Source organism: Symphalangus syndactylus, chromosome 14 (genome assembly GCF_028878055.3).
Source record: "Symphalangus syndactylus isolate Jambi chromosome 14, NHGRI_mSymSyn1-v2.1_pri, whole genome shotgun sequence".
Taxonomy (NCBI): Eukaryota; Metazoa; Chordata; class Mammalia; order Primates; family Hylobatidae; genus Symphalangus; species Symphalangus syndactylus.
The window spans coordinates 37,627,392-37,651,805 of NC_072436.2; the positions used below are offsets into that span (position 1 = coordinate 37,627,392).

At 40.4% G+C, this 24,414-nt stretch overlaps 1 protein-coding gene and 1 long non-coding RNA gene across 4 annotated transcripts; one reads left to right on the plus strand and one right to left on the minus strand.

Moving 5' to 3' along the window:
- Positions 1–1,614: 1,614 nt before the first annotated feature.
- Positions 1,615–22,872, minus strand: RNF103 (ring finger protein 103). Of its 3 annotated transcripts, XM_055243614.1 has the most exons (5): positions 22,790–22,872; positions 21,654–21,820; positions 19,324–19,463; positions 10,574–10,689; positions 1,615–3,635 (listed from the first exon to the last, which is right to left on the minus strand). In XM_055243614.1, the coding sequence occupies exons 1-5, from the start codon at positions 22,855–22,857 to the stop codon at positions 2,060–2,062; spliced, it is 2,067 nt and encodes a 688-aa protein (XP_055099589.1). In that variant the 5' UTR covers positions 22,858–22,872; the 3' UTR covers positions 1,615–2,059. The 3 variants fall into 3 exon arrangements, with proteins under 3 accessions (XP_055099589.1, XP_055099588.1, XP_063473636.1); XM_055243613.1 differs by having other exon boundaries at positions 21,654–22,861; XM_063617566.1 differs by lacking the exon at positions 1,615–3,635 and adding an exon at positions 8,504–9,236 and having other exon boundaries at positions 21,654–22,860.
- LOC129463102 (uncharacterized) lies at positions 2,444–16,008 on the plus strand. Its single transcript, XR_008651007.2, has 4 exons — positions 2,444–2,580; positions 3,460–3,652; positions 8,247–8,503; positions 15,868–16,008. It is a non-coding gene; the product is annotated as an uncharacterized lncRNA (long non-coding RNA).
- Positions 22,873–24,414: the final 1,542 nt, after the last annotated feature.

Here is a 24,414-nt window from a genome sequence, read left to right on the forward strand (position 1 = left end):
GAGACACAAGAATAGCCTGAACCAGGGAGGCGGAGGTTGCAGTGAGCTGAGATCATGCCATGGCGGTGCATGTATGTAATCCCAGCTACTCGGGAGGCTGAGGCAGGAGAATGGCCTGAGCCAGGGAGGTGGAGGTTGCAGTGAGCTGAGATCATGCCACTGCACTCCAGCCTGGGTGACAGAGAGAGACTCCATCTCAAAAAAAGAAAAAAATGATAAAAATAAAACAGAACACCAGAGAGAAATCAAAGAAGAGTCTACTTTTTTAAAAAGGAGGCAGGGGCCTAGCACCGTGGCTCACGCCTGTAATCCCAGCACTTTGGGAGCCGAGGCGGGCAGATTACCTGAGGTCGGGAGTTTGAGACCAGCCTGGCCAACATGGAGAAACCCCATCTCTACTAAAAGTACAAACATTAGCTGGGCGTGGTGGTGGGTGTCTGTTATCCCAGCTACTTGGGAAGCTGAGGCAGGAGAATCGCTTGAACCCGGGAGGTGGAGGCTGCGGTGGGCCGAGATCGCGCCATTGCACTCCAGCCTGGGCAACAAGAGGGAAACTGTCTTAAAAATAAAAAAAGAAAGAAAAGAAAAAGAAAAAAAGGTGGGGGAGGGGCGCGCAGGGGTAATTACTCTAGAGGAAAGGATGAAAAGGAGGAGACTAAACTTAATGTATCAACTATGTCTGAGTTCACAACAAAAATAAAACATTTAGATATAAAGGATATTTCAGGAGCAATTGGGGAGTATCGATTTTATATACATTAGCTATTATTGAGTCAATGTTAAATTTCTTGGGTGTCATAATGGTATAGTGGTTACATAAAAGAATGTCCTTGTTCTTAGATATGTGGTGATATATTTAGCAGTCAGTCATCATGATGACTGAAGTTTATTTTCAAAAGGATCAGTGGCCGGGCACGGTGGCTCATGCTTGTAATCCCAGCACTTTAAGAGGTCGAGGCGGGTGGATCACGAGGTTGGGAGATCGGGACTGTCCTGGCTAACACGGTAAAACCCTGTCTGTACTGAAAATACAAAAAATTAGCCGGGCGTGGTGGTGGGCACCTGTAGTCCCAGCTACTCCTGTGAACCCAGGAGGCGGAGCTTGCAGTGAGCCGAGATCACATCACTGCACTCCAGCCTGGGTGACCGAGACTCCATCTCAAAAAAAAAAAAAAGAAATATACACATAAGACATAGGAGATAAATATAACAAAATGTGAACACTTGGTGAATTAGATAAAAAGAAATGGATATTCACTGTCCTATGTTTATAGCTTTCTGTAGCTTTAAAAAATTTCAAAAGTAAAAGTCAGAAAAAACATAATTTATGTGTGGCTAATATGCCATAGTTGATTTCATTTAGATGAATGTGCTAAGTACTAATAAATTATTTAGTACTTTTTCAAAAGCCCACCATGAAATTCTTTCCCATCAAAGCTAACCAAGCTAAAAGGTGAACTGTCACATCTAGCAAGTGCCAGCAACATTTTGTCTTCCTCCCCAACGTGAGTCAAGAATCATGTTTGATCTACCTGTGAAATTAACAAACCAGCAAAACATCTGTATCATTCAGCCACCTTATCAAAAAAATTTAACATTGGAAAATCTGTAATCTTCTGGTTTTAAAATAATTTATTTCATAGGTCTGTTTTAATTTCATGTCTCACAGCATACATTATTTAACCAAGAGGTGCCGGACAGAGATTGTAAAAAGGGAGGAAACATTTAGGATAAGAAACCGGCTCAATTCCATTAGAATTTGATCCTATCTTGTAAAGTCTTGCTAGGATAAATTTCTATCATACTTCTTTTGTGCTTACAAAAAAACATTAACTTCTGAATTTCCAATGTTGTAAATAAAAAAATTTTACAATTAAGTATGCATTCAATTAACACACAAGGCAACCAAATAAATTCTGTCATCAACATTAGCATAATGTGTATTTTCTGTCACTGCACTAACATTAAACTAAACTTCAAACCACAAAAACATTGTGACTAACATTAAAAAGGCAAGCTGTAAGATACTCAAAGCTTATAAAGGACAAATTGCACATGGTTAAGATGGGACATCATTTGACAAGGGCTGGTGTTGTGCATATGGCTGCTTTTTTTTATAAGAAGGCCACCGGCAAACAGGGCAACAGTGTCGGCCCCCAGCCAACCACATCGCAATGCAATTCTGATGAAACACATGACCACAAGGCAACCCCATTAGCAAACATCCATTTTCAAAATTCTCTAGGCAAACAACACATTCAGTACAGTGCAGCATATCAGCAGGCCAAGTTAACCAATCAGGTTCCATATCTTCATTAGTGTTATATGATCCATATGACCTCCCTTTCCTTTCATATGGGCTGGTCTGACAATATTTATTGGCACATGAACAAGCCTCAGCATCACAGTGACTTGCTGTTCCTGGAGAATTGTGAAGTACGCTTTGCTTATCTTCAAATACTTCCTTCTCACTACTCAAAGTGTCTGTGTTCTCACTTTCTGAGTCATTTTCAGTATCTTGAGACCCCTCTGACATTTCCTCTTCAGACTGGACTCCAAGACATTTAAATCGCCACATTGGTAAGTTTTTAATATAATCAGTTGGTATCACAGGGTGAAGCCAAAGGTCAGGGAAAGCTAAGCGCTCCAAGAATAAGTCAGGGTCTTCATCCCAATCAGATTCTACAGGAAAGTTCTGAAAAGAAGCAATCGGGTGGAAGAGGTAGCTGGTGTACCAGTCCCACAGACTTGATAACCATTCTAAGTTATTGGCATTGACTTCATCATTGTTGTTGTTGCGCCTTCTCTTCTTCTCAAAGTAATCAATTAGTAAACCATGACCAAGGTATGTACTGAGAAACAGGGCTGGGTGTGAAGAGTAAAACATCCAGTCTGCCCTTACCCATGAAGCCAGTGTGGTTGTATTGGAATATCTCAACAATTTTAAGCTATATTCATAAAAGCTATCTAAGTAAGGTAGCTGTAAAAAGCCCAACACAGGTAGCCAGGAAATAATTAATAGAGAATTGTATGTCCCTAAAGTGCTTATGAGAACCACAAATCGCTTTATGGTAGCTCCTTGTGTAATAAATAAGTCCATCCAAGCCATAAGATTAACTAGAACCAAGCTCAAAACAAACAGATCATTTACCTCAGGTTGTAATGAGCGCAAAAATGAATCCATGGCCTGAAGGGATATAAATTCGCCTGTATGGTTTCCATATCTGTAAATTCCTTCAGGAGTTCTAAGTATGTATGATGGCATATTATATATGCCAATATCTGTCATATAACTCTTGTTGTCCCAATTTTCTACATTAACAAAAATAAACTCAACTCTTCCAGTAAACTTTATACTTAGTGCAGAGAAGAAAGCTGGGGGCTGGTCAAGGTTTGCAAATAGGTATATTTTTAACCAATACTGATCACTTTTATTCCATTCTTCTTTCAAATGTTCAGCATTATAAATGGTTTTGATCCGAGAAGCTGCATGAGCAGTTATCCATTTAAAAATGTGCTCTACTTCAATCTTGCGTCCACTGTATTCTTTAAGCATGACTTTCCCTTTTGAAGTACTTGTTTGTGGAACAGACATAATGAGTGTGGATCGGACCCAGCCTCTTCTCCTGCAATATCTATGAGAGAGGAAACTGTAAGTAAACAGCTAGGCTATAATGCAAACAATTTATCTTCCCTGATAAATTTCTTTAGCACCTCTCCCCAAAATGAAATAATTTCCAAATAATCAAAAAGTGGTACCACTACTTGGCAGTTGTGAAAAGCAAGCTCTGTTTTTCTAGTTTGTTTTGTATTTCTGTTTCTTTTTTTTTTTTTAATAAAGTGTATATTGAAAAGCCTCTGAGTCAAAGGAATCAGCAAATACTTTGGCATCTCTCATGTACCTACAACTGCATTATGTGCTAAGATCCAGAAGATAAGAAGAAAATAATTCATACTCAGAAGGAATTTAAAATCCTATTGAGACAAAACAGAGATAAAACTGTATATATTCTGTTGCTAAATAATGCAAAAGAAGTTCAAAGTTTGGGCTGGTGCAGATTTCATGAATGGTTTAGGAATTGAACTAGGTCTTGAAGGATGGTTAGAATCCAGATGGGTGGAGAAAAAGAGAATAAAACAGATTATCCTATGGCTGAGTCACTGGTTTGGTGCAAGCTCCTTGAGGGTAGGAGTCATGCTTACCCATTTAATTAACAACTACCACAATGCCTGACTGCTACAAAGTAATCTGCACAAAAGCCAACCAAGAAAAGAGCAACGGCAAGCCCCATATATTTTTGTATTCTCTTATTTCTTCAATGAAGATCATGAAGGGGAGTATTTAAAAAGAGGAAACAAAAACAGGAAGTACTTATATTAAGAGGTTCACTTCAAAAATGATCCCCATTTTACAGCAGAGTATATTCAGAAGAATTTAACTAAAATTCAATCATTCGTTTAGATTTATCCAGTACAATCATGACTCTCTTCCTTTTGGAAACCTGTCTATTGACAGGTTCTTGCTAGGAGACTTGTGATATCCATCTCCCCTTAAAAAAGTAGGTAATAAAAGAAATATTAAAAAATGAAAACAGGCTGGGCGCAGTGGCTCACACCTGTAATCCCAGCACTTTGGGAGGCCAAGGTGGGCGGATCACAAAGTCAGGAGATTGAGACCATCCTGGCCAACATGGTGAAACCCCATCTCTACTAAAAATATAAAAATTAGCTGGGCATGGCAACGCGTGCCTGTAATCCCAGCTACTCGGGAGGCTGAGGCAGGAGAACCGCTTGAACCCGGGAGGCAGAGGGTGCAGTGAGCCAAGATCACACCACTGCATTCCAGCCAGGGCGACAGAGCAAGACTTCGTCTCAAAAAAAAAAAAAGAAAAATGAAAACAGCTGTTGTATCCCAGTAAAGAGATTGTAAGTGAAAATATTTTCCTTTTGTTTTTATTTTTTAATTTTTAGTTATTTTATTTTTATAATAAGATATAGGGTCTTTCCCTGTCACGTAGGCTGGAGTGCACTGATGCAATCACAGTTCATTGCAGTCTTGAACTCCTGGGCTCAAGTGATTCTCCTGCCTCAGCCTCCTTGAGTAGCTAGGACCACATATGCATGCCACCATGCCAGGCTAAGTTTTAAAAGAATGTTTTGTAGAGATGGGGTCTCACCATGTCGCCCAGGCTGCCTTTTGTTTTTCGTTTTAGTTAGTTTTAGTTTCTTTTTTCATGTACCACACAGAAGAGTTAATCTTTTGTTTTTAAAAAGCATTTTTTTTCCAAAACCTACCATGTGAAATTTTTAAGTAAAATTTACCTCAATAAAGTTGTAACAAAGACAATCTACCACATGGATACGTTTTATTTGTTACAGATTTGTATATGCATAGTAATAAATATCTGACTTCTCATTTTGCTACTCAGAATATTGATGTAAAAGTCATAGATGTTATGCTTTACTTAGCATGGATTATATTTTATTAAATAAGCATATTACACATCATATGATCAGATGAAGAGAGAAGAGACTTGACGTAGGTAGCATATGGCTTTATAATGATAATATAACTAATTTTATCTCAGGGATTCTGTGATATAGTTTAAGATAAATGAAGACAACACGCTATGTCTTAAGGTTAGTGATGACTCTGGAAAACTGTCTAGGTGACTCAAAATCATAGACTGTGACTCTTAGCTTCTTGTTGAGTTGATTCACTTCCTTAATAAGACAGATTCCATTAATATCATTACTGTTTTAACTGAAATGGTCTGAAAAGTATATATTTCTACAAAATAAATATCTTCTACTCAATGCAAAATAATAATTCATTCATTGACATGAACTCTATTTTTACCCTATCCCAAAAAAGTAACAAGTCCAAATGCATATGGACAATTGTCTTATTTATATCTTAAGTATCTTCAAGTATCTTTAACGTTTTCATTGCACATGATATTTGTGATGACACATTTCAACTCTTGGCCATCTATTTTATCTTCCTGCTGTGGCCTCTGATTTGTGCCATAAATTAAATGACAGTCTTTCTGACAGAAAACTTACTTTGTAAAATGAACAAGTTCTAAGTGCAGACATTTCTTCATATAAGAAAACAAACATATTGTGCTTTTTTTTCAGTTCAGAGCTAAGTAATAATTTTCTCATTCCAGATAGAATAATGTTGTATTACCTTACATCAATATAAAAACTTTTATTGCCAATTCAAAAAAAATTTTTTTATGATCTGAACAAATTCAATGACAATACCATGAAAATAGCCTCTAGTTTTTAAACTAAACCTTTTGAGTTCTCTTACAGACCTTTTAAGATCTCTTAGAGAATTTTAAGACTAAAAACGATAGGAAATATGGCTTGTGAATTTCGGTCTTCCAGTTGCTGATGTGGCATGCTATATTTAAAAAGAAGCTGGGCTCGGTGGCTTACATCTGTAATCCCAGCACTTTGGGAGGCCAAGGCGGGTGGATCACTTGAGGCCAGGAGTTCGAGAATGGTCTGGCCAACATGGTGAAACCCTGTCTCTACTGAAAATATAAAAATTAGCTGGGCATGGTGGCACGCACCTGTAATCCCAGCTACTTGGGGGGCTGAGACACAAGAATTGCCTGAACCCAGTAGGCTGAGGTTGCAGTGAGATGAGATCGTGCCACTGCACTCCAGCCTGGGCAATAGAGTGAGACTCCATCTAAAAAAAAAAAAAAAAAAAAAAAAGAAAGGAAGAAAGGAAGAGAGAGAAACCTTAACATTTCTGTTTATATATGCTGTTTTTTCAGACAAGGCCATTGGCCTCCTTGGTTTTCCTGGCTCTCTCTGCAATCCCCCCTTCTCTTCTCCTTCTCCATTTTTTCCACAGGCTACCATCCCTGACACTCTTGCCATAAGGCTTCCTGTTTACCACTCAGCTCCTGCAATTCCCATGTCCTCTATCTTCTCTTTACTAACCCCCATCTCCCCAACCCTCTCCACACATCATTACCACCTCATCTCCTACTTTCTCAAGAAAAGTACAGAGTATGAACCTCACAGGAAAAGCCCTCTGAAATCGATCTGTTGGTTAGGGAATAAGAAGAGGTAGAGCCAGGCAAGGCCACTCCTTCCGGGTATATAGGGAAAGAAATTAAAGCTGCTACAACTAGACAGAGTCAGAAGCTGCTCAGAAGTGGTAGTCCTGAATGTTCTTAAGGGAGCTGCTCTGGTTTGGTTATGGTTTGTCTGTCCCCACCAAACCTCATGTTGACATTTTCTTCCCAGTGTGGCAGTGTTGAGAGGTGGGGCCTAGTGGGAGGTGTCTGGGTCACGGAGGCGGATCCCTCATGAATACTTAGTGCTGCTCTCAAGTTAGTGAGCTCTAACTCTGGCAAGACTGAATTAGTTCTTGAGGGAATGGAGTAGTTTCCTTGAGAGTGGGTTGACATAAAGCCACATGCCCTTCACATGTGTCCACTTTCCGTTTGACCTTCTCTACCATGTTCTGGCAGCACAGAAGCCTCACCAGAAGCTGAGCAGATGCTGGCACCATGCTTCTTATACAGCCTGCAGAACAGTGAGCTAAATAAATCTATTTTCTTTATAAATTATTCAGCCTCGGGTATTTTTTTTTTTTTTTTTTTGAGACAGAGTCTCCCTCTGGTCACCCAGGCTTGGAGTGCAGTGGTGCAATCTCGGTTCACTGCAACCTCCACCTCCTGGGTTCAAGTGATTCTCTTGCCTCAGTCTCCCGAGTAGCTGGGATTACAGGCACCCACCACCACGCCCGGCTAATTTTTGTATTTTTAGTAGAGACGGGGTTTCGCCATGTTGGCCAGGCTGGTCTCCAACTCCTTACCTCCGGTGATCTACCTGCCTCAGCCTCCCAAAGTGCTGGGATTACAGGCGTGAGCCACCACTCAGCCTCAGGTATTCTTATACAGCAACACAAAACAGACTAAGGCAGGTGCTAAACAGGTCAGGAAAGTATAGCTGTACAGTGGGACCAGCATATTGAAGTCAGCTGCCCAGAGGCCACCCCAGAGAAGGGACTACAGTCAAAGAATGCAGCATAGACAGTGGGGCACAGAGTTTTGGTATTTTTAAAACTCCAAAATCAAGATGATGACTCAATTACTCAAAATATGTGATTAAAACACTTCCTGAATAACACTATTCTCTGCCCACTTACACCCTGCATTGAAATTCTGAACACTCTTTTCTATATCTCTAAATTTTGTTCTTCTATATCTCCATAGTCATCAAAAGAAGAGAAAAATGACCCTGATTAAGCATAGCTTCTATGGCAAGAAAGAGTTCTTATTCCAGTAGGAGGACTTTCCAAATGAGGAGTCATGGACACATTATTGGAACTGGTACAAGTCACTGTGCAACAAAATCATTTTCTGATGAAGTTGAGTAGAAGTACTTTTTTAAAATAACAAAAACTACAGCTACAATCAACAAAAAAGCAAAAAGTTATGCAAAAAAACATTGTTTTAATTGTAAATAAGAGGTAAGATTATTTGAAGATGAAGGATTTAGAGGAAAACATCTGGAGCTAGCTTATATGTATCTCTTCACCATTTCTCAGCTAATACAGAATCAGAGCTTTTCAAAAGAAGAGCTAAATAAATTTGCACTAAAATCCACTGGACTGAATTATGATACTTCTGATGCACTCTGATTTATAAGATTATAAGATTATGGTTTGTCTACCCCCACCAAATCATTCTTTCAGTTTTTCACGTTTAACAGATTATTTTTATTTTGTGTTTTTGAATTCTTCATTATCTAATAACATTAGACTTTAATATATTCAACTTTATATATTTTTAAAATGTGTTTTTACTTGATGTTTTCTAATATATTTATAAACTATAATGTTTGAAATGTATTATTTAGTTCCACTGATTTTTAAAAAATACATTGGGTATTTTAAAAGAAAACAGTGATATGAATACTGACTTTTGGCATAACTAAAAAAATCAAAATATCAGCATTATCATTTGTTCTAGTATTGTAAAAATCAGTGAGGAAGAAAAAGACCTTTCACTTTGACTCTATTTGGAAATGATGGAATCAGATCAAATCCTAAGTCTTTGGCAAATGACGAATGGAGATCAGAATGATTTCCTTTTCAAAAGAACATTAAGACTTAAGCTATCTCGGACATTTCAACAAAAGACATTGGGATGTAATTAAGATTCTGTGGTTACCAGCCTGGGCAACATAGCAAGACTCCATCTCTACAAAAAAAAAAAAAAAAAAAAAAATTAGCCAGGTGTGGTGATGCACGCATATAGTTCCAGCTACTTAGGATGCTGAGGTGGAAAGATCACTTGAGCCCATCCATCAGCTGGAGGTTGCAGTGAGCTATGATCACACCACTGCACTCCAGCCTGAGTCACAAAGCCAAATCCTGTCTCAAAAAAAAAAAGTCAGAAAAAAAGACTCTGTGGTGAAGATGAGCATGAGAGCCTTGCAGGTAGATGAGGAGACTAAATGTGAGTTAAGAGATATAGGAACTTCCCTCCTATTACCAACTCTTAGGGGAACTCTACCATCGATCTCACCCTATATTACTGGCGGGCAAAACAAGGGTTCTAAGCAGAAGAGAAGTAAATGTAAGGCCAAGGAAAGGAGGTACAGTAATGGTTTAGGAGAGTTTTCTACAACAATGGGTTGCCCATTACGGCTAACACATATAAAGGATGTAAGTCAGGCATATCTACCTACATTTGAAACTAGCTAATATTATGGGGTTTTTGACATATATATATATATGCCTCCTCTTCCACACAAAACATGCTGTACATGCTAATCTTTCATTAAATATTTACCAAATGGAAAATTAAATGAATGAATTAATGAGACTAAGTTATAACTTGGTAGCATGAGAAATGGAAAAAAAGGCATTTCAAAGAAGAAATAATGGAATAATAAAATAAGAAATAATGTGACAGACTGAATACTGGAAATGATGACGAAAAAACAAAACATAAACAAAAACACCTCCAAGGATTCTTATTTGAGAAAATGGGGGGAAAACCGGCGAAGGACAGAAAAAAGAAAGGTAGAAGGATACATGGATGATTAAGGAAAAAGAGGATGAATCTGATTTCAGATACTAGGTTTCAGGGAAAAGAATATATCTAGGGATAGTTGCAGAGAGATGGAAATAAGCAAAGAAATGCAAACTAGAGGTCAGAATGATAGAAGATTTAGATCAGCACAGAGATGTCACCTAAAGCCATGAATGTGCCGAGATCTCTTTGGAAAAGAAAGGTGAAACGAAAAGGACTAAAGACACAATCTTAAGAGATATCTTCAATAGAAAAAACACAGAAGAGCCAGAGAAAGGGACGGGGAGAGAGGAGATAGAGAAGACAGAGAGAGATCTTAGAGTGAAAGTCATTAGCTGCCAGCTTATCAAAAACTATTAATCAAGCACCTGCGTAACTAAGAGTGTGCTACACATTATAATAAGCTTTCAGTTCAAGCAGGCTTCTAGTATCATTGTCCTTTTTAAATAAGAAAGATCCTGGTCAGGACTCAAATTCTAAGAATTGCCTAATCAACTTACCTGGGATCACTGGAACAGTTAAATGTGCCTGTACGTATTCCAAATCTTGACACCTTTTTAACCATTTTCTCCCAGTGAATTTTGCCCACCAAGGGACTTCTGTCATTTGCTATGACCTATTCCCAAAAAAAGAGAAAAAGAAACTTAATTACCTAAAATGGAGTCAAGCCAATCATTTATATCAACAATATAATTTCACTTAAAAAAGAGATATTCTGTTCCCAGTTCTTGTTTACTGTATCATCACATTATTATTACAATTCTTACAGAAGGAGCAACTATCCAATAGGAAAAAGACTTAAAACACTGAAAGGTAAATTAAACTCTCCCACACTCTGTGGCAGTTACAAAGAGAGGGAGGGAGTCAAAACTGTATTAAAAGGCTAGTCACGTTCTCCACCACGTGGCCTCTTCTCTCTAATTAAGTTACACAGGAAGAAAATGGCCCTTGGAATAATTTCTCTTTGCTCTGAAAAGAAAATTTTAAACAATAATCCAAATAACGCTTACTAAAAATTATCACATGTAGGTTCAACAGTTCAAATTTCACTTTTTAAAAAGTATAATTATGGAGCCAAGAGTCAAACACATGTTTTCTATTAAAGGATGCTTTGACTAAATCAATAAATGCTACTACTTCTATGGCTTTTTGCTTAATCATGAATAGCTCTAACATACAAAAAGAATTACCATAATGAATTTTACATTATTGAACTTGTACTTCAAATTTGCAAGAGCTTTCAAACACAATTAGGATTAGGAATAGAAAAAGATTCTTAAGAAAAGAAAAAGAGGCCAGGTGTGGTGGCTCACGCCTGTAATCCCAACATGTTGGGAGGCCAAGGCAGATGCATCACTTGAGTCCAAGAGTTCAAGACCAGCCTGGCCAACATGGCAAAACCCCATCTCTCCTAGAAATACAAAATTAGCCAGGCGTGGTGGCAGGCACCTATAGTCCCAGCTGCTCAGAAGGCTGAGGTATGAGAATCACTTGAACCTGCGAGGTGGAGGTTGCAGTGAGTAGAGATTGCGCCACTGCAATCCAGCCTGGGTGACAGAGCAAGACCTTCAAAATATGTCAAGACTTCTCTTATAAATGTCAGCCTTTCTAATCATTAAACCTTTTCCCTTTATCTCCTAATCTTCCTGCCTTTAATGAAGGCAGAATTTCAATGCAGATACCAGTAAAAACCAAAAAACATTAAAAACAAGACCATAAAAATAACTAAATGGGAAGTTAAAGGAAAGCCAAAAATGTCTAAAGTCATCATGAAACCATCTGTTTAAGTCCAGGGTATACAGGCCAAGTTTATTTTCATAAATGCTATATTACTGATACTATACAATTCAAAATTACAACATAATACTCTGGGGGCCTCTAATCTTTCTGGGAGGAAGGACCATTTTCACACTCACAAAGCCTCCAGGAAGTGAAGTTGCAGGTGGGTGTGTAAAATGAGCGCTGACAGTTAACTCCTTGGGAGACGCAAGAGGTGGTGCAGCCACCTCATCTGTGGCCTCTCTGCTAGAATGTCTAACAGATGTTAGAGGGCAGCAGAAGAGACAGCACATGGTGATGACAAGTGACTTGAAGTTCACTTTATGTGCCAAATAACCATCCTCGTACTTACCGAGACACACATGCATACATAATATCTTATCACATAAGTTTGAAGCTTAATGAATACATATACACAATTTAGGGGATTAAGCAAATAGTTTTGATATTACATTTTTTTTTTTAAGGGACAGGGTCTCACTCTGTTCCCTAGGCTGAAGTGCAGTGGCTCGATCATGGCTCACTGCAGCCTCAAATACCTGGCCTCAGTTACTCATGCCTCGGCCTCCCAAGTGTTGGAATTACAGGCATGAACCACTGCCCCCAACCGTGGTTTTGATAGTACTTTTTAATGAAAATAAGTGGTCTTATTGAGGCAGATACAATTTATTCAAATACTCAGACAGTTGAAGTAACCAGGAAGAAGGCAATCTGGGGACATGCACTTAATAGGTGAAAGCTCTTTTGAAGGATGCTCACACCAGTTTCCCTACCCAGTAAGTCCCTAGCTTTACATTTTTCTCTGGTCCAAAAGTACTTTATAAGTTTTACCTAGAAGGCTGGGCATGGTGGCTCACGCCTTTAATCCCAGCACTTCTGGAGGCCGAGGCAGGTGGATCATTTGAGGTCAGGAGTTCGAGACCAGCTTGGCCAACATGGTGAAACCCCGCCTCTATTAAAAAACAAAAATTAGCCGGGCATGGTGGCACACATCTGTAATCCTAGCTACTTGGGAGGCTGAGGCAGGAGAATCACTTGAACCCGGGAAGCAGAGGTTGCAGTGAGCCGAGATTATGCCACTGCACTCCAGCCTGGGTAACAGAGCAAGACTCCATCTCAAAAAAAAAGAGAGAGAAAAAAAAGTTGTGCCTAGAAACTTAGAAGATCAAACAAAGCAGGCTCCTGTTGCCTCTTGTTCTTTTTTTTTTTTTGCTACCACTCAAGAGTCAATCTGATAGTTCTTTTGGTCAAATAATCAAAGACACGTTTAACTTATTTTTCAGATTCCTTAGGAAGATTAAGAAGTATCCGTGCAATCATACTACCATAATCTCTACTCTTTGCCCTCTTTTAAAAATAACTCACTTTTCAGGCATTATCCCATTTCTTGATCAAGGTTGCAAATAACCCAAACATTTCAGGTCTGTGTGCAGAATGACACTGCTCCAAGGAGTTTAGAGGTTGCCTTGCCAGTGTAAATATTTAGTTCCTAAGTCTGGAGGCATCTTTCAGTGAAGATCCTGTTCACTGCACAGATATCTTTGAGACATGTGATAAGAGCTCCAATGTTAGGAAAAGAAGGAGGAATGAGAGGGGTTCTTCCCAGGTACCTCCTGGTTATAGCAGAGATAGTAGAAGTGAGTGAAAAGAGTTGGGAACATACCTGGGGCAGGTACAAGACAATGTTCAATGCCAGGCCTTATTTATTCAGCAATCTGTTCTAGCATTTGTTTTTGAAGAGTTTAAGGATCCCTGACTGACAGAGCTACACAAAAATGAAAAATCTTGTAGGCACTGCATGAAAGCATTTTATATTAATTTATAGTTATATTTATGCAATTAAAAATGTGCCCAAAGTCCTATATAGTTATATAATTCAACTGACGGTTTAGCATAAATTGAATTTGGTGGAGTTTAAATTAACCGACCACTATAAAAATGCTAATATTTGCACAAAATAACTCATCTGGTTGAGTCACACAGCACAATAAAATATTCTCAGCCATATATATATATATACACACACACACACATATGCCTTATATATTTTATATATATATTATATATATACACACACACACACACACTATGTCATACCAGTAAGAGTCCCCAATTTACAGCTCATATCCTAGAAGGATGCATGATGATTCTGAGTGGCATTCATATGGCTGGTCTCATTAAAAGGGGAGACATTTTCCTCAGCAGCTCAAGAAGGAACACTGTATGTGGGGAACATTTTCAAAGACTAGAAAAAAACTGGACAAAGTACAGCTTGAGTTCCAGGTCTGGAACAGACCTGGCAACACAGGCTAGAAGTGAAGCAATCTTTCCATTCCCTTTCCCAGGGTATCTGCCTCTGGCATCCCCACACTTGCTCACCACTATAGTCCTTGCAGTTAATATAGTGTCCAACTCATATGGGTGCTCAACAAATATTTATGTCAAACCAAACAATTTCAGCTTCTTACAGTTTAATAACTCATTCTTCTAGTTCTGATTACACAGAGTCTCTAAAGGAAAGACTCTTAAGCTTTTGATTTCTGTTATAATCAAAGTCCCTTCCCCAGCAACCTGTACCAAGATGTTTTCTGGACAAACAGTGGCATAAATAGTACCGTGCTAAGCAACTGCATATTAATATTCTTGACCTCAGTCAGACAGAAAGACGTCTAATTCAGTGCATTTTAAAATGCCCATTATTTAGAGGTGAGGTTTATTACTGATCAAACCATGTGGCATACCCCTTTTAATATTGTTAATCTCCATACAACGACATCCAGGTTTAGTTAAGTAACATAACTCCCTGGAACAATGAGAGTATTGTGCTACGATATTTTCTGCATTCTCAGTATTTCATTATAATAGGGAGTCTCTACTTTCAAAATCATAAGCCAACCTAGTATATATATGGAAACTATATAAAACATTAAGAGTAAGGACAAATGATTGACAAAAACAAAACAGTGTTTTGTTTAATTTTTTTGTATTCTTACTTTATGAATTTATAAATTTTTTTACCAATACAAAATATAAAACAAAGTGGCTTGCTATGTGTTTCACCTCCATAGTAGTATCAAGAAAGAAATACGTAATTTAGAATCTCCTCGAACAAAACTATTGTCTAGGAGCAAAGATAAACAAGTTTAAAATCAGCTATTAACTCTTGTCAGCCAAACAGGAAATATATTGATGTAATACTTCAGTAAATATTGACCCAAAGCTTTATTTTAAATCATATGATGCTTCTCACTGCTACCTCAATTCCAGTGACTTTAAATTCCGTATGATGTAACACAGCCAGTAGGGAACAAATATGTCCTTCTTTAAACTATGACAAAACTCAAAACAGAGAAACAGAAATGTTAAGAGGAGGATAAATCCATAAAACCCATAAATTATGCTAACTTGTCCACTTCAGAAGCCTATCCACTGTGCCATCTGCCTCTCTGACCAAGGGTCTTTTGAAAGAAAAGTAACCATCTTCTATTTGTAATGCTATGAAGACTGGGGCCAAAGAATCCACAAAACTGTTAAATGAATAGCTAATGAAAGATATGAGCTTGGGTTAGGGACAAAGGAGAAAAACAATGTTAGAAATAACTTAGAAAAGGCCGGGCACGGCGGCTCACGCTTGTAATCCCAGCAATTTGGGAGGCCGAGGCAGGCGGATCACGAGGTCAGGAGATCGAGACCACGGTGAAACCCCGTCTCTACCAAAAATACAAAAAATTAGCCGGGCGTGGTGGCGGGCGCCTGTAGTCCCAGCTACTCGGAGAGGCTGAGGCAGGAGAATGGCGTGAACCTGGAAGGCGGAGCTTGCAGTGAGCCGAGATTGCGCCACTGCACTCCAGCCTGGGCGACAGAGCGAGACTCTGTCTCAAAAAAAAAAAAAAAAAGAAATAACTTAGAAAAAAGAGCACTTGGTTCTTCATGTATTTCATAGTGTGTCATTGGTAAAGATGTCATATGTATGTTGCTACCTTGAAAACTAAAATAAATTCTGTTCACATTACAGAGACTATACGTAAAATGGACCTGGAAAAGCTTGAAAATGTGAAGAGGATTGAACTGGCTGGCATCTGTGCATCTTCATCTATGAAAACACTCCTCATAGACTTAAAACAAATGACAGAGAATAAATTAGTCAGCTTCTTCTAAAATACAGTGGTCTCCCCTTATCCTCAGTTTCACTTTCTGCAGTCAACTGCAGTCCGAAAATACTACATACAATTAGATATTCGGAGAGAGAGACACCACATTTACATAAATGTTATTTCAGTATACTGTTATAATTGTTCTATTTTTATTATTAGTTGTTGTTGTTAGTGTGCCTAACTTACACATTAAACTTTATCACAGGTATGCATGTATAGGAAAAAACATAGACTATATAGGATTTGGTACTATCCACGGTTTCAGGAATCCACTGGGGGTCTTGGAACGTATCCCCCTCAGGTATGGGGGGACTATTGTAAACAGAAAATAACAACAATTCAAATTGTTAAAAACTGAATTCTTGAAAGTTATATTTTACAATAGATTAATATATATGATCTGAGCTGAAAGAATGGCAAGCAATGGAGACAATATTTCTTTTCTGTTTCTAGTAGATATTTTCAATTTTAAGCATAGTTTAAAAAAAAAATACAACCCTCTTTTAAGGGCTTAAACCAAGGTGGCTGTGCTGATTGGCTTAGCTGGCTAGTTCACAGTGTCAAGGATAGGGTTTCAATCTCATTCTTCTCAGTTGTCCTGCCAGAGATTGTTCTTTCAGACCAGGCCAGCCATTTGACAGATGTAAGCCACTGGCCTCAAGGAACACAAGCCAGACAGTGGTGGTCAATGCAAACCTTGAGCATCACTGGAAAAATTAAGTAGGTGTCCCACTGCATTATTTCCATACATAGAAAAACCATAGAAATACATTCTATTTTTTAAGAGTTGTTTTTCAACTATTAATACCTATGAGGTTTAAAAATATTTTCAGAGAAAAAAAATTTAGCAACTAGAATTTACAATGCTACCATTTACTATCATTATTTGTCCTTCACTTCATTTGTCACCTTACCAGAGAATTCCTTGCCACTCTCATCTCCTTAATCTGCTTATTTTTCTTCTTACTACTTTCCACTAACTGATGTTATATTAAATATTTATTTATTTGGTGTCTGCCTCTCCCAACTAGAATGTGAGCTGCCTGACAGAGCAAGGCCTTAGCTTGGTGTGTGTTTCTGGTATATCTTCAGGGCCCAGAACAGGGCCTGGCACACCCACAGCTGAATAAACTTTTGATGAATTCTGTCACATATTTATTACAGGAGCTTAATTCATGGATATCTTTAACAGGACATCAAAAACAGTAGATCATTTACAAGCCAAGAACATACGGCTAACTATCGAACCAGAATGTATTTGTTGTCTATAGGCAGCAGCCTATATAGCAAAAGAACTCAAGACTTTTGACATGGCCCTTCCAAGTTTCAAAGGTGTGCAACATCTTCACCATTTATTTCCATGGGATCAGTCAATGTGTGTGACATTTAGACACTGAACGCAGGGCAGTGGGACTGGCTATTCAATTCAACCTCAGTAATAAAATCTAAAATTATCAGAACCAGTGTCTTTCTCAATCAGACTATTAGAAATAAGTACCAGAGAAAAGAAATGGAATAACAATATACTTAGAAATTAAAGCTTTAAAAAAGCTACACCTTATTTTTCAACTCCAACTGACACAGAAATGAACTAAAATTTAAATAGATAATGTATAGACTACACCCATACCCTCACATTCTCTCCCATTGCTGAACTTAAAAATTACTGAATTAGATTATTTGGAAGGTAAAAGGAAAAATGCAATAGGAAGGTTACAATAAAGAAAGGCCATGGATGAACAATGTAATCTCTGGAAGAATTCCCAAACCTCAACCCTTTAGTACAGTGGACTACTGTACTATTTTATCCTTTTTAGATGTTTATGTATTTATCTGAGGCCACGTGCAACAGAAAAATATACCTATTCACAATCATACTGCTAGTCAGTGACAGTACCAGACCTGCAACAGTGACAGTACCAGACCTGCAACTAATGTCTCTGAACTCATAGCTTTTCCTACCATATTTTTCAGTCTTTACTCTCAGAAAGAAATATGAAGAAACTGTTTTAATTTTCATGCCCTGAATCAAACTTTGCCCACTCCAGTGTGAAATGATAAGAGTACCGGTCAAGAAATCAGAAGACCTGGGTTTCATCCTGGTTCAGTATTACCAACTAGTTCCATGACCTTGGACAAGCTACTTCACCTGTCAGAATCTCAGAAAGGGTCAGTCTGATATAATTTCCAAGCTTCAGCCATTCAGACTACATTAATAATTTTAGCCACATTCATGCTGTTAATATACTTGATATGTCACTTTAAGTGAATGTACAGTTTTAAAATGTAAATAACTTTGGTTCTGTCCTAAGCAAAATTTATGAAATTTATGTTAATATAATTTTTCTAATTTACATTAAAATATGTAAATGATAATGCATGCCCACTCACCATAAATTACATCTTGGAAAGTATAAAATATTTTTAAGGTCCTTCATAGCTCTAAAATTCTAATATGCTAATGAAGGCTCACAGTTTTGCTATCATAAGAACAAGGGTTAAACATTACAATCTCATCATCCTGAGTTACGTTATGAGCACCCCCACCAGTTTCCACAACAGCTCCTCTATAGTCACAAAGTTGGCTGTTTCCCTAATACAATGATTCCTTTACTTTACTTTAGGGTTCTTACTTATATATAAAAATTATTCAGGCCACTGAATTAAAAACTGGAGATAACAAAAACTAAGAGAAACAGTGCAAATCACTAAATAAAAGGGATATATATGTGTATTTCTCAATTCAACAAAGGTCCAATAACCAAAATAGATTTGCTTCTGGGGATTCTAAACAAAAAGTTGACCCCCATCCCCCAACTTTCTCTTTCCCACTACTCAATTTTCATTTTCCTCAGTCTCCAAAACCTTTTTAAGAAGATACTAAGGCCGGGCGCGGTGGCTCACGCTTGTAATCCCAGCACTTTGGGAGGCCGAGGCGGGCGGATCACGAGGTCAGGAGATCGAGACCACGGTGAAACCCCGTCTCTACTAAAAATACAAAAAAAATTAGCCGGGCGTGGTGGCGGGCGCCTGTAGTCCCAGCTACTCGGAGAGGCTGAGGCAGGAGAATAGCGTGAACCCAGGAGGCAGAGCTTGCAGTGAGCCGAGATCGCGCCACTGCACTCCAGCCTGGGCGACAGAGCGAGACTCCGTCTCAAAAAAAAAAAGAAGATACTAGAGCCTCCCTAAGAGAACTGAGTTATGTGTGAGAAACAAGACACAAGTACACGGAAGTGTCACCGGCTGGTACATACTATTTTAGTAAAAATAATTTTTTTAGGGTTCTCAAATTATCAAATTATTACTGCTTTTCATACCTGAACCAGCCAGATGCCATCTTTTGTGTCTTCCACAAGCTCATAGAAGTGCATTTCACCACTGAAATTGGTACTAGAAACCGATTCGGATGCTTCTTCTTCCTTGAGAGCAGAATAGAGCTCACCCTCCATCAAGTCACCTGAAGAAACGAAAAGAATAACACTAATAAGGTTGCAAGAATCCTAGATTCCCAATTTCAGTAATTCCATTTTTTACACTGTTAAGAATCATGATATTGTACTTTCATTGTATTTTATAGACAAGAACTACTAGTAGAACCTGGAATACACCCATTTAGGAGTCATACATTCAATAAGTATGTAGTAAGAACTTCCTATGTGTCAGGGAAAAGTGAACAAAATAGACAAAAATCCATCTCTTATAGAATAGGGCTTATATTTTAGTGGGGTTATCACATAATTATTAGGAAATTACCAAATTTGTACCACTCCAAAAAGGCACCACTTTATTAATTATTTAGCTTTATGAATGACACATACAGGCTTCATATACATTTTTAAACAGTATGGCTTATGGCTTATATGCTTCTTACTTAAAAGATGTAGAATTGGGTTCACAGAATTTGCCATCAGCCCTGCTTAAAAGAGCAACAGGGTTTGTATGACTTGGAGGTTAGAACTTTACCTGTTAGACAGAACAAACTCCATATTCATATACAAATTTACAGTATAAATTTAGAGCTTGAATCGTTAAACAAAAAGGAAAGGAAAACACTAAAGTCAAATTATTTTAACTTTCGCCTTAAATATTAAACAGTGAGAAACCAAGTACTGCACCATGATAGCAGCAAAATCTTTCACAATAAACACTTAAATTTTAAACAGCTATACCATGACTTTTCTGCCATAAAACGTGTGATTTGAGTCACACTGGGCTGTGCGTCTTAAAGTTAAATGTGGACTCCTAGTACATTCAATGTGCCAAGTATTTTTAGGCCCATAAGAAGGCAATAATAAATAACAGTCAAAAGAACAAAAAAATGTGTGATCAAATTATTGTCCATAAAAAAATGATGGCTTTGGCAGCTTCTCATCTCTAAACCAAGAGAGTTTATTTATTAGAGATCTTTTACCCTAGTTACTCCACTTCTTCCCCCTATGGTAGAAATAAGAATCACCATAAACCAGTCAGCAAACAAGGGGCAAGAATAATACATGATTTTATATTTTCTCTAAAGAAACATTTATCACTTTTGCAGAGCGTGTTCCTCTCCTCTACCCTAATAGTGAGATATGAGTTTTATAACCCGCAACCTACAAATATCCAAGTGTTAAACTGCTAGCGAACTCATACTCTTGTCTATCACGCTACATGTCTATAGGGCGCTAAAGAAGGAAAAGATTTGTCTTCTAAAAGATACAGCTGACAAAAATACTTGAAACAACAAAAAAGATAACCATCAGTTTCAGCTGCTTCCTACAGCAACGCAGAAAGCCTTTCTCAAATTACATTCCACTTTCAGGAAGTATATCTAAAGATATACTTTGTGCAGCAGTGAAAAAGATTAACCATATTTCTCACGCAATCCTACCAAAACCAACAATTCCTAAAAACACATTCTTTAAGACACTGAATATTCTCTCAGCACTATTTCACGTATATTTCTCAACCCATTAAACAATGCAAGGGTGCCTGTGACACAGAAGACAAAAAAAATTTTTCGTTTACATCCAAGACGCAAATTTTAAAAAATCCTAACAGAAATATAATATAAACTCGAACATGGCAGGCATTTATACAAAATGCTCGCCTTATTTTCACCAAACTTAACGTCTGAAAAGCTAATACTGTGCGGTGTACACTGTCTATATTCAAACTCATGATTTAACATTTAAATCCTAGGCCCAAGTGCCTCTGATAGTAAGTATTCCAAAGATGTGTCCCCACTCTGGGTACCTTATTACTACTATCGTGACAAATACTGCTATTGACAGACAACGTTTTGGAGTTTTTCTTACGTTTTTATGAACTTCAACTGACAAATAATGCTTCCCAGTTTGTAACTAGTTGATATTCCCGAATTTTGAGAAAATCACTCAACTTAGTAAACAACGCTAAGAAGCCACACTTTAAACTGTCATTTTACGATAACCTTAAAAGGATACACCAACACCCCTCCAAATAATTTCAGCCTCCTCCTCAAAGCTGGGATCCGCATACTTGATTGTAGAAAGCTTGGACGAACAAACCTGGGTAGCTTTAACCCTTCCAGGGAAGGCCTCACTGTGGGGGAACAGCCAGGTACCAGGAGGTACAGGTCGTCCCCTCTCCCAGGTGGAGGGGACCCTAGGGGAAGCCCGATACTCGCCTGACTTTTCCACCAGCTCCCGGACATCCTTCTTCTCGGGCAGCCCTGAGTAGCCCAACCCCCGGCACTCCAAAATGGTCTTCAGCTTTTTGAAGCTCAGCGCCACCGGATCCACCAGCTGGGTGGCAAAGATGCCAGTTTCATACCACACAATGGCCTCAAAAAACCTGGCCAGGACGAACAGGACCAGGAAATAAAGGAGCAAGAAAAAAAGCTTCAGCCACATCTTCCCTGGCGTCTCCTCTCTTTCCAGAGAGCTCGGAATACGGGAGAGAGAAGGGTCGAGGGCGGGGGCCGCGGCTCGGTGGCAGCTTGGGCGAGGGCCCCGTGTCCACGCGCGGGCCACCCGGCGCCGTTACTGGCCGGCCATCCCCGGCGGGGAGGCAGGTGACGGGATCCGCGCGGGCGTGAGGCGGCGATGAGGGACGCAGAGGCGCAGAGCCTCGCGCCGGGCCTCCCAGTCAAGAGGCGACAAAAATAAAGGGGAAAAACTCAAAACCCCCATCCATTAAGCACCGAAAGGAGAGGAGCGCGGGGAGAGCTCGCGGGGAAGAACAAAACGAGGGAGGCCTCCCCCGGCGGCGGCACTGACCCAGGTGGCGGGGTCGGCCCTCCGGTGCCGCGATCTCAAGGGGGATGGGGAGAGACCAAAAAATAACTCAGATCCGCCCAGGAGGCGGGGATCCGGGCGGCAGGCCGGGGCCCGAGGGGCCGTGGGGGCCGGACTCCCGCGGCCGCGGGTCAGGATGGCGCGGCGCTCGGCCGGGCCAGGCCCGGGGCCCAGCGTGTCCTGCGCGGGGAGGAGCGGCCGCCGCAACGCCGCGCCCGAAGCCCAGGCCCCAGGCCCCGCCGACCGCCCAGGCTCCGCGAGAAGCGCGACGGGCACGGCGGCGGCTCCAGGTTCGCTCGGGCCGGCTGGCGGGCGGCGCCTCTCAGGCGGGCGGGCCCAGCGGCCCAGCCCAGGATGGGGCGTCGCGGTCTCTGCAGAGGGAATCGGTCTCGGAGGGAAAAAACCAATAACAGGCCCTGAGACTGCTCCTCCAGGAGGCTACCCGGCTGCCTCCCGGCCACTCAGCGCCCGCCCCGCTCGGATGGGCGGTGCCGGTCGCGGCACCCGTCCCCAACACCTCTGCCACCTCCAGAGGCCGCGGCCGTGGCCTCCACAGCCGTAAATTAGCTGCGGCCGCGGCCGGAGCCGAGACATAACAACTGACGTCGCGATGAGGCGGGGCCGGGGCGGGGCCTGCAGGGTGGACCCGCAGGGGCCGAGGGCGGGGAATTCGGAGAGCCGCGGGGCTACCGGACTACCGAACTAGGGGCGGGAGGAGAGGCGGAGCCGCAGCGTGGTCGGGGCCTTCCGGCAGTGCCGAAAGTTGCTTCTCCGTGCTTTTGCTGCGTGGTCTCCCCTTTTGCCCCTCCAATGTTTAGCAATTGATTTTGTCTGAGGATTAGTGTTTGGATTGTATCACTTCGTGTATTTTTTGTAAAAATAGAGCAGTTAATTCTCTTAAAATCGGTAAAAATAGAAATGTACGTTTTTTGATGAATCCTGGTGAATAGGGAAATTTTTGGCACAGTTGGTTTGAGATGGTAGAAGGTTAAACCCAGAAAGCAAATGTTTTGACCCCTCTTCATGAGAATGTGGCTTTGCACATGTTGTGTTGGAGGAGGTTTGGCCAAAACTGGAGTTAGCGTTATACTAGGCCCAGTTGTCGCTGCCAGTTACAGCCTTTTCCCGCTTCAGTCTCAAGGGTGTTAAAAGCCTGGTGTGGACTCCCTGAGTTCCTAGGACAAAGGTTGTTGAGTGTTGATACGTCCAGGTGCAAAGTTCCGGGTGCTTTGTTTTGTACATGGGCCGGGCACAGAGGCTCACGCCTGTAATCCCAGCACTTTGGGAGGCCGAGGCGGGCAGATCACGAGGTCAGGAGTTCGAGACCATCCTGGTTAACACGGTGAAACCCTGCCTCTATTAAAAATACAAAAAATTAGGCCAGCGTGGTGGTGGGAGCCTGTAGTCCCAGCTAGTCGGGAGGCTGAGGCAGGAGAATGGCGTGAACTCGGGAGACGGAGCTTGCAGTGAGCCGAGATCACGCCACTGCACTCCATCCAGCCTGGGTGACAGAGCAAGACTCCGTCTCAAAAAAAAAGAAAAGAAAAGAAAAGAAAGAGTCACATGGACAAGCATGCGATGCCCAGTTCTGTGCTTATAAATTTAATCGGGCCGAGCGTACTCTTTACGTCAATCTCCGTGTCAGTCTTGAGGGAGGAAGGAGTTGGGTTCATAAATTGAACAAGGTTGGCTTTGACCAGCCCCTTTTGATAAGGAAGGAAAAAAAAAAAAAAAAACAGTAATTACGGGGAAATGTTACTATTTGTGCAAAACTGTCAGCTATCCGAAACTAGGGGTGAAATTTTTAGGAAGAAAGGGATCATGATCCCAGGTCATGGAGCAAGTGAGGGACGGGAAGCAAAGAATGGACTCTGAGAATGTAGCCTCCGAATGGTGCCCATTTAAAATAAAGTGAACAAGGGCATTTCAGTGCCGGGCTAGTGGGGGAGGAGTTGGAAGGGGATGGGCCCAGGGAGCATTGAGAATCAGATGAGGAGGTGTAGGAATGTCCAGCCAGCAATTGGACACTGCCTCTGTGTCTTTAGCTTCCATGTGGCTTTGTTCTCGTGGCTGGCAGATGAGTGTGGGAGACTGTGTTAAACAACTCATTCTAACAAGCCTGGTTCTGAAATTTCAGAATTCTTGGGCATG